We start from the raw sequence: 14632 nt of genomic DNA on the forward strand, positions 1-14632 counted from the left end.
CCAGACTGTCGTTGTTTACCTGCATCACATTTGTTGGAGTCAAAATCGGCCTGAGAGGAGCCCTGTGGGCAGGTGCAGGTGTACCCACCAGGCCTGAGGAGACAGAGGTGGCTGCACACGTTCTTACAGGGGTTCGGCACTGAAGACGACAAAACACAAGGAATTACAAACACTGATATATTTGGTTGAATGAGAAGAGCATTGTGACATTCTCAACCTGTTTTATCTGTCATATGTTGACTGTAACTCATTACAAGGACAAGATCCTCTTGAAAACAAGATATCGGTCCTTCCAGGTTAAATACAGGTTAGACTGAAAACTCATACAACATGTATGGTATTTGCTTTCTTAATTAACTTACAAACATGACAAGAATTCCTTCTGTGCTCTGACCTGACAGGTTGTGCCGGTGCTCCTGGTAAATGCGAACTTGAGTCAGCCAGGGGTTGATGGTGAGAACCTTGACTTTGTTTCCTTTCCCAAACTTATTCGTCTTCCACACTTCACCTTTCTCTTTTGTTGTCCAATACACATGCCCCTCAAAGACATCCAGACTGTAGGGATGTCCAATATCTGGAACAGGAAAAAAAAACAGTCCTTGGCTTTCATGCATCTCATACTCTTACTTGTTAATCGACAAATACATAAAAAGTCTGAATGTATCAGTGCCCTCTCTGCACTGTCTCTTAGTGTTCTGACCTCCTGATATGACGATCTTCCTGTCTGTGCCGTCAGGCTTCATCGATTCAATGATGTTTTCTTTTGAGTCGCACCAGTAGATCCTATTTCCATTCACATAGTCCAGTGCCAGTCCAGTAGGCCAGCCCAGATCCTCCTCCTTCACCAGCACCTCTCTGTGTTGACCGTCCATCCACGCTGACTCTATTCTGGGTTTCCTGCCCCAGTCTGTCCAGTACATCATTCTGCCATGCAGAAGAAATGACAAACATTTTTCACCATGAGATAAAGAATCTTTATGTAACTTAAAGGAATAAAGTTTGTCAGTGACAGATTTTCAATATTAGATTTCAAAAGCCTCCTACCCCAGTGATGGATTTACAACAATAGCAGCAGGCTGGTCAAGGTCATTGTGGATCAACCACTTCCTGTACCGCCCATCCAGTTTGGCCACTTCAATTCGATTGGTCCCTGAATCTGTCCAATAAATGTGCCTGAGAAAGGTTTGATGAGCACATCGTGAGCAGATAAGAGAAACTTTGAGAGACCTTTACAAATAAGAAATCATAATCCTGGTGAATTACCCGCCAACCCAGTCCACAGCAATGCCGTCAGGATTAGCGATGTATCTCAGGCTCAGATCCACCTCTTTCACTGGGTTGTTGCCGTGATCGTTGAATGTGGTCATATAGGCACGTTTGATGGAGCCGAACTGAGAGCCGCGACCCAGAACTGTCCAATACACAATACCTACGGCACATTTTGGGGATAAGGGTCATTCAAATCTGTTGTTTGTATATGAATGGTAACCACACACTATTAAAGACTTTACAGCAATGGTCTTACTGAGGCCTTGTCCTTCTGGATCCCACAGGTAGTCCAAGGCTTGAATGTGCTCGGCGTTGTCCACATAGTCTGAATACTCCTCGGACGACAGGTTGAAGCGTCGGATGCGAACGTTGTCCGGCAAAAGCAGCACCGGTGCATTTCCTGTATAGATATTGAGGTGTGGTGAAAGCTGTGAGTAATTTCAATTCAGGGTCTGGCTTTAATGAGAAATAAAAGAGAGCATTTGCAAAGAATTTTCTCTTTTGAACGAACGCCAAGCTCTTACCCTGGGCAGCACACTCAGTCCCATGTGGCTCACCAAACGAGTGAAAGCCCTCAGCACAGAAGCACTCGTAGCTGCCCTTTGTGTTCTTGCACTCCTGAGGACACGTCCCATACACTTCACACTCATCCACATCTTTACCCAAGAGGAGGAGAAATTGAAAAAAAAAATTGAGAGGAAAACATTAATTGAAGGTAGAAAACTACTTCTGTGTTGGTGTTTAAACTGAGTACATGACTGACTAACTCTCTTGTTTACCTTCACAGGTGTGTTTTTCTGTTGCTCTGGGCTTGTAGCCAGGCCTGCAGGAGCAGAGGAAGCCTCCCTCTGTCAGGTCAGTACAGTTGTGTTCACAGATGTTGTCACTGCACACGTGCCCACTGCCATGGTCTGACACCAGCAAATTAAAAAACACAAAATGAGAGTTAAACTTCATTAAGGCAACTGTATTATGTGCTGTTATTATTCTATCCGCTAGTTTGATGAGTTAAGTTGGCCAGGACAGCCAAAATAGCATCGCATGAAACTCACTAAATACACACCATGACTAGACTGGATTTTATTTTTCATTTTGCTGGTTACACTTAAATCATCGGCTGTTTGGGGAAATGAATATACTAAACAATACATTGGATTTTTTTTTTTTTACTAATAAACACTTTTCTACTTACGGCAGCCGAGCTCATCTGACTGGTCTCCACAGTCGTCATAATCATCACAGGCATACTCTAGAGGGATGCATTGTCCATTACTGCATTTGTACTCATTATCTGTGCAGGGGCCATGTGTGGGGCTTTGGCCTAGAGAAAGAGAGAGAGAGAGAGAGAGATACACCAACTTAAGAGAAGCTGTCGATGCATTTGATTATGCTCAGAAATAGTTTATATAGCTGCAGTTTAAGGAGGTAAGTGCAACACAGGGACGTCACCACACTCACAGTTTTCCTGTCTCTCATCAGAGCCGTCACCACAGTCGTCAACCGAGTTACACAGCTCATGGCTGTAGATGCAACGGTTGTTTTCACAGCGGAAACGGAACGGGGTCTCGCACTGGATGTCCACTGTGGATGAACAGAAACAGTCAGAGGGAGAGACATGTATACTCTCGAGAACTCGACAAAATGCAACAAGTGCTGGACTTGTGAGTGTTTATGTTACTCACAGCAGAGGTGAAGCTCCTCGTCTGAATTGTCTCCACAGTCATTGTCTCCATCACATTTCCACTGAGGCTGAACACATACGTGGTTTTTGCACTCAAACAGGAAGGGGGGGCAGTATGTGCCGTTGGGAAAGCGGGTCGCTGAAAGTCAAAGTCGTTCTGTCAAACTAAATCTGTGATTCACATCCAATCAGCCCAACCATAATGAAACTGCATTAGGTAAAACATTAGAGGAGTGCCACTCACGGCATGACATCTCATCGGTGTAGTCCAGGCAGTCCGCGTTGCCATCACATTGGAAACGCTCAGCGATACAGTGTCCACTACCACACTGGAAGTATCCAGGATGACAAGTCCGCAACTCTGCAACACAGCCAAACAATGATCATTTGGGACACATTTTACGATAAAGATACTTTTAGTTGAACAAAAGACAGTTAGACAGAGTTAGTCTCACATCACCTTATATCCCCAGAATGTCGTCTTTGCTCCTACATCATCCCTGAGTCTTTGGATAATATCGTTATTTCATAACAACATTTAGGTGATCTGCACTCTGCCAGTGCCACTTGGAACAAATCCTGCAGCTGCCCCAGATGAATAAACTCTTTGAGTAAATACCTACTGCTGGTCCTGTCTGTCTGCACTAGCCTTCAAAACTTGAAGTTTTATTGCTTCTTTGTTTAGTGCCGCCCTCTGTTACTGACAAACAGCCAGAGCCTGAGCCAAAACAAAGAACCTCCACTTACCACAGTCCCTTTCATCGGAGTTGTCCTCACAGTCGTTGTCATGGTCACAGACCCAACGGTCGGGAATGCAGCGCAGATTATCACAACGAAACTCGCTCTCTGTGCATGCGCGTGGAGCTGAGGGAAAACATCAAAACAAGGAATTTCAGTGCAGAATTAGAGAAACGTAAAACTCAATTATGTAGTTGTTTTATTAGAAACACGTTAGTCAGACACTTGAAGCCTCTCTTCTGTTCAATACATTTCTTAGACTTGCAAAACTATATTAGCATTACTTTCTTCAATATTATGACATAAAAAACACATGTGCAGCCAAGTTCACATCACCACAGCAACAAGAGCAGCAGCACCGCCATGATTTAACCTGAGTCGCCGTTTCTCCTTTGAGAAGCTACATTATCCCTATTAACTGGCATGTTCTCAGACGTGTTTAAATTCTCCAGGGCAAGGGGCGACAGACTCCCTTACTCCCTCTTTCTGACACTCTGAGGACAGCCTGTTTCTCCAGCAGCTGATAAGGCTACCTCTCTCAGCACTCCACTGTTGGTAGAAGTGTCGAGCCTCTTACAAAATCTTCCTGCTGTCTGATTAAATCATAGCATGACTAGTCTTTGTTATCCAAACTCCCTTTTTCGTTTGGGCAGCTTACATAAAACTGAGCAGATGTCCCATAATAAGCCTGCTTAAAAGACACTTAGGCCACATCAAAACAACTGTCAGTGCTCACACTGAACCCTCAAACACTACAGAGAGACTTTATCGGTGATAACAGCACTCACTGCAGCTGCGTTCGTCAGAGTTGTCCCCGCAGTCATCGTCCCCGTCACACCTCCATCTAAGTGGGACGCAGCGGTGGTTGTCACAGCGGAAGTCTCCATCAGGATCACAGGTCAATTCATCTGAAAAAGAGCCAGGCACATGAATAAAGATGCTCTTTTAAACCATTGTGTGCAATGGTATGGTTTTAACTTAATGTGAAACAGATTGGCTATGTGGCCTTTGCGTCCCTTTTTTCAGGAGGAAGAAAGGTTTGTAACAAAAAAATGAACCATACTTCTACCATAGCATTGCAAAATTCCTATGAGGCAAGACTCGAGAGGATGAGACTGTTTTTAGCAATTCCAGTTACACCTGATCCTACAATAAAATATTTGGGGAAAAAACAAGTTTAGGAGTATAATCTACTGTATATAAACTACTAATGCCTGGTTTCATAAACTCCTCATTAGACACTGATAAACTGACATAGTACACTACCAATTTTTTGCACTCAGGATTTAATTTTTTTAGGATCTTGTTATTTTTTTAGGCCATAAATGGCATTAACACAACACAATCCAACAGCACTGCAAACTACAACCTGACCATACACCACAGTTTTTACAAAAAGATTACATTAAGCAGGAAGGATTTGTAGCAGGACTAATAAGGTGACAATTTAGAGCATATTTAAAAAGTTCATATAGTTCAGCTCCATCTCTTGGCCAAAGTGAAGCCAATTCTCAGTCGGCAGGACCGCGAGAAGGCAATCCATGCATTCATCAGTTCAAGATTGGACTACTGCAATGCCCTTTACGTTGGCCTCGGCCAGTCTTCAATTTCACATCTCCAACTTGTACAGAACGCTGCTGCCCGATTTTTAACAAGCACGTCCAGACATGAACACATTACCCCTGTGCTGTCGTCACTCCACCGGCTTCCAGTTCATATTAGAATTGATTTCTGTTGTTTGTTTTTAACGCCATTAATGGCCTGGCTCCCTCCTGCTTGTCAGAGATTTTAACTATCTGCGATTGCGGCAGAGCTCTGCGTTCTTCGGGTCCGCCTCTGTTAGAGGTCCCAAGGTCGAGATACAAACAGTGGGGTGACCGTTCTTTTGCTGTCGCTGCTCCCAGACTGTGGAACAGTGATCTCAGCCTTTTTAAATCGAAGCTGAAGTCCCACTTTTTTAGGTTGGCATTCAATTCTGACGAGGGCACTCCTGTTTTTAGGTGTACTCATTTTGTCTGTTCTATTTTATGTACTTCTTTTATACCCTGCAGCACTGAAGCACTTTGGGTACCTTTCGGCTATTGTAAAGGGCCATACAAATCAAATTTGATTGATTGATTGATTGATTGATTGATTGATTGATTGATTGATTGGTTGATTGATTGATTGATTGATTGATTGATTGATTGATTGATTGATTGATTGATTGATTGATTGATTGATATACATTAGCTTGTTCTCACTAAGATATAACATAATAACCTTTAAATGTCCAATTGAAGAACAAAAACCCAATCACTGTTTTCTTCAACGCATCGTCAGAGATGAGGAAAGACAAGATGTTCCCGCAGATAAATGTATCGGTAACAGCTGCACAACAGTCGAGATTTAGGTCTTTTAACTAATAATGAAAATGTCAGTTTGATATGAAAGGCATCTTGTTTTTTTAATTAAACTGCAATAGCTGCTGAGGAGGGAGAGGAGGGAGAGGAGCATGCCTAAGACAGATGGGTGACCTCTCTCCAGTATGTGTCTGTGGAGGATAAGACTACAGGAGATGAGAAGCACAGAGGGGAGAGGAGTGGAGCAGAGCTGGTCTGAGCCGTCTCTACCACACAGTGCTGGGGGTCAGAGATAGCTGGTCCTGCCCTCGTAGCCCTCCACCTGGCTCATCTACAGCTACATTCTTACAGGAAGATTAGCACGGATCTCCCCTCCAGCGCGGGCATGGCACTAATGGAGTGAGAGCCTCTGATAAGACACGGGAGGGCTGCGGTGAGTGTGTTTGGATTGTAGCAAATTACAAAGAGGCTTGTATGAACCCTGCACCCCACGCAAGGACAGAGCAGCTACACACACACACACACACACACACCTACTCACATACATGTACCGCTGGACAGCTCATATATCTGTGGTGCTCTCCGAGAGTGGCAAATTGTGGGGGAGGGTGAGTGGTGAGACCCTCTCCATCAGCACCTCCCACTACCTCACTATGTAATGTTCCACAGGAGGCTGAGGAGGAGGCTAATTGCCCTTCACTCACTTTTTGAATACGTGTTTCCACACTGTAATTCTTTTTTAATCTCCTCCAGAGTCATCTAACCACCAGTAAACACCAAACATTACTAAATCAACCACTAGAGCTTTAACATGAGGTCTAATAGTGTGATAATAACAGTCTTCAAATTACAGGACCTCATTTGGATGTTTTGTCAGAGAGACTCACCACAGCCCTGCTCGTCGCTGTTGTCTCTGCAGTCGTTGTGGCCATTGCAAACGGACCACAGGGGCACACAGCGGTAGTTGGTCTTGCAGTCAAACTCTGTGTGGTTGTCACATCGATACGCTGGCCCCACTGTGGAGAAAACACAATTTTCAAAGACAGGCTATAAGGACAGAGGGTAGAGCAGTTTTTGAAATATCAAAATCCTTGGAGAGTCACACTCCATCCAGCTGCTGATTCGAGGTGCAGCTTCGACAGAGGTTAAGGTATGACTGTAATGCAAATTAGGAAAACAGGACATGTATCACAATGAAATATCAGGAAGTAGAGTAAACTGTATTTTACTTACTGCACTCCTCTAATGGTTCATCAGAGTTGTCACCGCAGTCATCATCCACATCGCATTTCCAGCTCTGGGGGATGCAGCGTCCGTTACGACACTTGAACTGTCCAGGGCGACAGGTCCTGGTGGAGCAGTGGGCGGGGTCTTCATCAGACTGATCACCACAGTCATCCTCACCGTCACACTGCCACGACTCTGGGATGCAACGCTTATTTGCACATTGCCACTGGTGGCTTTCGCACTCATGTGTAGCTAGAAAGAAAATAAATTCACAATGAAGCCAAGAGAAAGACTGAAATGTCAAAAAAGACACAATTTCTTGTAAAAAAAAAAAAAAAAAAAACTGTATGAGCGGCACAAAAGATAAAATAATATTTCACTGAATAACAATGCAAATGAGACAACCTACCGCACAACACGGGGTCTTCGTCTGAGCCGTCATGACAGTCCTGGTTGCTGTTGCAAAGGAAGTGTGGACTCGTGCAGTTTCCATCGTTGCACTGAAACTGTCCGAGTCTGCAGTGTCGATTCGGGCAGGTGGAGGGTTCATCTGAGCCATCTCTGCAGTCCCTCTGACCGTCACATTTCCACCAGATAGGAATACAACTGTTGAGGTAGGAATGAAGATGAGCAATTTGAATTGGTAGAGATGAGCACTCAGTTCCTCTCAGCACCTAACTGTGGGCATGTAGCATGTCGATCAATTCATTACCTCATGAATTTACAAACACACTTGCCAAGAAGATCTTGAGTCTCTACTGACCCCATCGCTGCATTGTCTATGCACAATACATGTCATCAAAGAAACAGCAGGTGGCGCTGTTCTTTCAGTGCAAAGAGAATGTACTGTATCTACTGTATTCTTCAGTGTTTTGAAGTGACATAAAAACTTAACAGTCCATGTAAATGCTGCTATCAGAATATTTTCACTTACACTAGTAAACAATAACAAAAAATATAATGCATTTATAATGCGATGTTGAAAGCAGCAATGTTTTTGTTTTTGACTGCAAAGCTAATTATGAGAAATGTCTTCCTAATTTTGAATGACAATATTAACAAAACCACTGCAGCTAACAATCTCCACAATAATAAAAAAAAACATATTTCTAAAATGATGCACATCACATACTGAAGAATAAGTGACAGACCGTTCATTGTTAGCACATCTGTACTGGGTGCTGGTGCACATGGGAAGGCATCGGGTCACGCCTCCTATCTGGACGGTCAGGAAATGATCGGGGCACTCGCAGGTGTATGCTCGCCCCCCGTGACGGATCAGGCACAGGTGAGAGCAGCCTCCATTGTTCACCGCACAGGGATTGTTTACTGTCAAAAGGACAATGACAGTCAGGAAATCTCAGTACAGCACCGCTGGGCAAACACAGGCCAGGCACTGTTCAGCTAATAGTAAATACCTGGACTTAAATCAACTTTGGTTGGACAAAAAAACTATTTGCTGGCAAAAGTTGGATTCTGACCATCAGATCCTGAGATGTTTGACTCACCAATAGGCTGTCTATAAGGATGGCAGACATGGATGTCGAATGGCCTGTGTGTGGTGTTTGTCAGGGCCTGACGACCTGAGCCGTCGTATTTGTTGCCTTTCTCCACCGTGCGTGTGTTCCAGTCAGTCCAGTACACGCTGTCCTCAAACACAGTCAGGGCGAATGGGTGTGGCAAATTTCCATCATACACTGTGTGTCTGTGTTGACCATCCAGGTCTGAGAACCTGAAGAAGAAGAAAAAAAAAAAAAAAGTCAAAGCCTCAAAGTGGTCACTGCACTATAGGCTGAAAGAGTGTGGTCATCTCTCAACTAATGTACTTACTCAATGTAGTTGAGATGGGCATCAGACCAGTAGAGCATGTCGTTGGTGTAGTCAATCGTGATCCCGTTGGGCCACTCTATCTTGGTGGTAATGATGGCTGCTTTGTTATTTCCATCCATTCCAACGCGCCCTATAAAGGCTTTGTCTCCCCAGTCTGTCCAGTATACATATCTAACAGAACCCAAAAAACATCACATTAGATCACATGGTATCTACATACTGTATATGTGAGAACATAATGTTTCCTCATGTGATATGTTATATATTATTATATAACGGTAATTATTAGACTTCAGTAGGTACTTCCATAAATTGTTAATCATTCCATAAATTATTGTCATCCAATAATAAATTAATAATAGCTGACTATTAACTCATTGAGTGCCAACCACGTAATTTCTCGTTTTTCGTTCCCATGCGTTGAGTGCCAAAAACGAAATTTTTCGTTTTTTGCTTTTTTTTTAAATTATGAAAATAGACACTTTAATACACATTATATGTAAATTTGGGGACTCTACGACGAGGAGAACTGAAATAGATGACGATCAAAGTCACATGACAGCTCATGATCTGGAAGTTTTTATCATAACTCAGCTTCTGCAAACGGAGTTCTGCATGCAGATGCAGCGCAGCTGCGCCGCAGCTGCTCTGCTCTCACCCGCGAGGCTGCAGCAGCTGGGAGCTGAACCAGGAAGCTCTCAGCCGACAGTCCCGCCCGGTCTTCATCTGGAGCAACACCGTGTCCTCCCCAAAGTCCTCCCGCGGTAAAATCTGATGGTCTCTGGGTCAAAGCAGACCGGCACCACCGACCCGTACCACAGAAGGACCGCGACCACCGGCGGGACCGGTGTTCGCGAGCCGCTGTGGCCGGCAGAGCCTCACGTTCCGCGGCGAGAGGCTGTGACACGGCACGGTGCGTCTGTGTTATTGTTGTTTAGTGGCGCCCCCCCCGCCCCCGATGGTGGTTTTGTGAATAGAACAACAATTGTTGTGTATATTTATCTTATACGAGCCCTTTGATCCAGAAATGCGAGTGTGAGAAGAGCGACAGGCACAAACAGCGCACCTTTCATAAAAGACGCTCTATCTCCTTTTCTAGAAAAAAAGGAGGGATTTTGGTGAAACCCAGCCATGTTTAGCTTGACTTTTCTCAGGAACGGAGGCACGTAGAAACAAACGGTTTGTGGCCATTTGAAGGATAAAGTTAAACCTTTCAAATGAGCCACAGTATGTGTTGGTGGCAATAATATAGAATACACTATGGCTCTAAAATAAAAAGTCAAATATGGTCTAATTTGCCGGTACACTTGACTAAAACTTTGGAAAGGAGCGCGGCACTCAATGAGTTAACTTCCTTCTTCCTTCGTTTCCTAGAAAGTTACTACATCTGAACTGCACAACAGTCTTTGACTTTTTACAGAACTTTGCATCTATTCTTCCTAAAAAAAATGTTGTTTTTTCAAACAATTTACATAGCTCTTTCCTTGGTAGCTATTGACAGATTTAAGACCAGAAAAATTAAGTGTTTCCATAAACATCAACAATGTCAAAATTGACAATATAAAGTCAAACATGAAGAATAATTCCAACTATGAGACTGCTTATTATTTCAACAATTGCTCTACATGCTCTAAATGTCTTCCAACATATACTGACACTGACATAATGAGATAAATAGAGAATATAGGCAATAACACCAGCCTTGCCAATATGTCAGTCTATTACCAGATTTGATTCATATACAGTACTCACCCATATTTGGGATGCAACACAATGGCTCTGGGGTTTTCAAAGCAATAAGTACTGTTGTCATCCACACAGTGTTCAGCAAGTTTCTTCACAAATCGGCCATCCAGTTCAGATACTTTGAGACAATCCAAGAAGCTGTCCACCCAGTACAGTTTCCTTGCTATCCAGTCCACTGCAAGGCCCTCTCCGTGTAAAACTCCATTGACCACCACCTCTCTGTTACTGCCGTTGAACGACATCCTCTCTATCACTCGGCGGCTCACGTCAATCCAATAGAGGCGCTTGTCAACACGATCAAAGTCCAGGGCCACCACACTGGTCAGGCCCTGCAGGATCAGAGAGTAGGCCTGCCCGTCCGTCGACAGGTTCCTCAGGTAGTAGCGGTTGCTGAAGATGAGGTAGGGTGAGATGTTGCTGTTCTGACGGCAGCTGCGGCCGTCTGGCTCTCGCAGGAATCCCGGTGCACACTTACACACGTACGAGCCGACGGTGTTCTCACAGACCTGGCTGCAAACGCTCGGGGTCTCTGCACACTCGTTGATGTCATCGCACGTCGCGCTGTCAGACATGAGGCGGTAGCCGGGACGACAGGTGCAGATGAAGCTGGTGGGTGTGTCGGTGCAGTTGTGATCACAGTGATGGATGGATGGGTCTGTGCACTCGTTGATACCTGCAGTCACAGAGGGATCAGAGCAACGATGATTTTTTAATATCATCAACACTTTGTCAGGATAAGATACTCATTAAAAAGATAGTAAGTGACATCATTTGTGTTTTTGTTTTTATTTTAACTATTAAATAGCTTTTTTTTCACATTTTCTGATTTTTCCGGTCGTGGGTGAGGGATCCCTCCTCTGTTGCTCAGCCTGAGGTTTATCCAGTTGTTAAGGGTTTTATTGGTTGTTTTTCCTCATGATGTTGTAATGATGCTATTGAGACAAGCTGCTTGTAAAAATGGACTATACAAATAAAATTGCCTTGCCTTGCCTTTTACTATACATATGGGATTCCCAGACATAATTATAATCCTAGTTTTTAATTTTGAATGTTATCTGTGCAGTAAAAATGCTCCATCTACAAAGTACATAAAATCTCCCCTGTCACTTCTTTGACATTTCCTCTAGAGGGAGCATGTACCAGCTGAGCAAACCCCAACTGCAGACACACACCACCTGCTGAAGGGGCAAAAGTTTATTTTTTTCCACAGCACAATTTCTCTTCGCACTCACCGCATCCTTTCTCATCACTGTTGTCGGAGCAGTCGTCGTTCCTGTCGCACACCTGGGCCAGGGAGATGCAGTGTCCATTGTCACATCTGAACTCTCCCGGGGGGCAGGTCGGTGCTGGCGTGTGGCACATGTGCTCCAGCTCATCAGACTCATCACCACAGTCGTTGTCCCCGTCGCAGACGAAGTCGTGCGACACGCAGCGGCCGTTCTGGCAGGTGAACTGGTGTTGCTGGCAGGCCGTGTAGGTGCAGCCCTGCTCGTCACTGCTGTCCCCGCAGTCATTACGTCGATCACACCTGAGTTTTTTAGAAGACAGGTCACAAAACATTAACTCCATTTCCAGAGACACTGATGGCAGATGACGTTATTCATGTCACCAAATAAAAACCTCTCTCAAACCTGTAGGAACTCCGTATGCAGAGGCCGTTGCTACAGGAGAACTCATTGACGCCACAGGATCTGCGTGTGCAGTTTTGATGCTCATCCAATGCATCTGCACAGTCTGCGTCTCCATCACACACCCAGTCGCGTGGGATGCATTTCCTCTGCGGTGGCTGGTTGTTCACACAGGTGAACTCTGAACTTGAGCATGTGCGATTGGCTGAAGAAAAATAACAACAACCAACAAAATCAATCAAAAATCAGGCAGGGGGGGATTTAAAAGAAGTTAAATAATGATAGTGATGACCAAATGTCAACCTGCATTTTTGGCAAGCCAAACATTCCAAACTGTATTTCAAAACACGCAGCCATGACCTCAAATTCTTTATCCATCTAGTCTGATTGATTCACATTGTTTGAAGTGAGTCTCCTACAGGGGCTCAGGCCGTACTGAAAACCATAGCTTCAGGCATCTTACTGTTAAAGCACACATTGGTGAGACATAAGAGTCTTGATCCTCCCTGAGCCAGGAAGCCAGAGAAAGGAGACATGCACAAAGTAACGAGTGAGGCAGGAGAAATCAGGAATGTCAGCTCCTTGGACTGGAGACCTTCTACAGGAGACTAAGATGCTGGAAAGTGACTGCCAATGTCTCCTCCATAACACTCCCCCAGTGGTGTGTATCCTAATCCATTACAGTCCTGAATAATGGCAGGATGAAGGAATCAGGAGGGGGGCAAAGTGGTAGGAAACAAGAGGATGTCCTACGAGGGGAGGAGATGAAGCACCGGGAAGATGCACAAGAGGATGGAAAAACACAGAGAAAATGAGGGAGAAGTGCAAAATAACAGAAGTGGCGATGAAAGGATGCATACCACAGTTGTGCCTCTGGTCTTCGTCACTCATGTCACCGCAGTCATTGTCACCATCACAGATCCAGGATGAGGCAATACACCTGCCATCGTCACAACGGAACTGGTCTGTGTTGCAGGTCCTGAGTTGTGTGGCTGCAGAGACAAAACATATAACATTAGACTGTTGACCATATCGCTGCACTGCCAACAGTCTAATGTCGACAATGAACAAACAAACAAATAAATTGTTGCCACTGTGTAATGTATGACAACTGACTTACATCCAATATTAATGCAAATCCTTAAAAAAAAAACTTTACCCTTTTGTAATTACCACTTATCTCAAGTACTTCCCCCCACTGCTTTGCAGCTGATAAAGAAGGCACAATACAACACTGGCAAAGCTTTCAAAATAGTCATGGCAGCCCCACATTCCCATGCATGGTGAGCTGTCTAAACAAAAGCCAAAGTGAGGCTCTGTAACCCCTGGTGGACAAAGGGAGGGGGAGGTGCTGTTTGTCAGAGGACACTGATGGGCGTCACCACAGAGGAATGCAACACACAATAGGAGGCCTGACTGACCACATCGTCAACAAAGAAATACACCAGTGACTCGCACTCCTCGCCGCATCACTCACAGCACTCACACCCAGCTCACAGATGCAGATTGGCCGACAGACACAGACACACAATAACCGAGCAGCTGATAATGGCATGCGGGGGGCGGACACACAAAGGCAACAGGCCCGTTTTTGGGGGTGAGAGAGTTGTGGGACACTCACTGCAGGAGAGGGGCTCATCAGAGCCGTCGGCACAGTCAGCGCCTCCATCACAGTACCAGTGGGAGGGGATGCAGCGTCCGCTGGAGCAACGGAACTCAGTCTGGGAACATGTGGATGCAGCTATGCAGAGGATGCAAAAAGGCATGAGGTCACTTGGAGGATGTGGGGACAAGGCAAACATCCTGACTCTTTTTTTCTCATATTCACACATCTATATTTATTCATCTGGGAGATGCTTTAGCAACTTACAAGTGAAGGTTCAACACTGAGGTTCAGTTATTTCTAATAAGTTGAGGCCAGTAAAATTTGCAAATTTAAGTTGAGTTAAAGACACTGCAATATGTAATGTTCAAAATTACTTCTGATTACAGACTGCTGTGGGGTAAATCCAAAATATTTTTAACTAAATGAATCCTGTTCTGATGAATGTGAGGGGCGATATGATGTAATGCTATTTCCTTTAACATACAAGACTATGTCCAAAATCTCTCTGCATTATCGATCCATTGATCTAACTCCCAGTGAAAGTTATTTGGTGTTAATTATGTCG

General features: G+C 44.5%; 1 protein-coding gene across 7 annotated transcripts in view; it reads right to left on the reverse strand.

Annotated features, from left to right (window-relative positions):
* lrp2a (low density lipoprotein receptor-related protein 2a) overlaps positions 1 to 14632 on the reverse strand; it is a 46615-nt gene that overhangs the window by 4125 nt on the left and 27858 nt on the right. For all 7 annotated transcript variants that reach the window (XM_085764229.1, XM_085764232.1, XM_085764230.1 and 4 more), the window contains 25 exons: positions 14083 to 14202; positions 13322 to 13453; positions 12465 to 12666; positions 12066 to 12361; positions 10840 to 11506; positions 9088 to 9258; positions 8766 to 8989; positions 8409 to 8586; positions 7667 to 7863; positions 7264 to 7509; positions 6918 to 7046; positions 4477 to 4596; positions 3698 to 3814; positions 3195 to 3311; positions 2952 to 3089; positions 2728 to 2850; positions 2462 to 2590; positions 2049 to 2180; positions 1794 to 1925; positions 1526 to 1669; positions 1264 to 1429; positions 1045 to 1173; positions 701 to 924; positions 395 to 574; positions 20 to 139 (listed from right to left, as the gene is read on the reverse strand). In XM_085764229.1, the coding sequence (XP_085620355.1) occupies positions 20 to 139; positions 395 to 574; positions 701 to 924; positions 1045 to 1173; positions 1264 to 1429; positions 1526 to 1669; positions 1794 to 1925; positions 2049 to 2180; positions 2462 to 2590; positions 2728 to 2850; positions 2952 to 3089; positions 3195 to 3311; positions 3698 to 3814; positions 4477 to 4596; positions 6918 to 7046; positions 7264 to 7509; positions 7667 to 7863; positions 8409 to 8586; positions 8766 to 8989; positions 9088 to 9258; positions 10840 to 11506; positions 12066 to 12361; positions 12465 to 12666; positions 13322 to 13453; positions 14083 to 14202 (4533 nt within the window). The remainder of the gene's footprint in view (positions 1 to 19; positions 140 to 394; positions 575 to 700; positions 925 to 1044; positions 1174 to 1263; positions 1430 to 1525; positions 1670 to 1793; positions 1926 to 2048; positions 2181 to 2461; positions 2591 to 2727; positions 2851 to 2951; positions 3090 to 3194; positions 3312 to 3697; positions 3815 to 4476; positions 4597 to 6917; positions 7047 to 7263; positions 7510 to 7666; positions 7864 to 8408; positions 8587 to 8765; positions 8990 to 9087; positions 9259 to 10839; positions 11507 to 12065; positions 12362 to 12464; positions 12667 to 13321; positions 13454 to 14082; positions 14203 to 14632) is intronic.

Source organism: Trachurus japonicus, chromosome 21 (assembly GCF_045865225.1).
Source record: "Trachurus japonicus isolate A0001 chromosome 21, Traja_1.0".
NCBI lineage: Eukaryota > Metazoa > Chordata > Actinopteri > Carangiformes > Carangidae > Trachurus > Trachurus japonicus.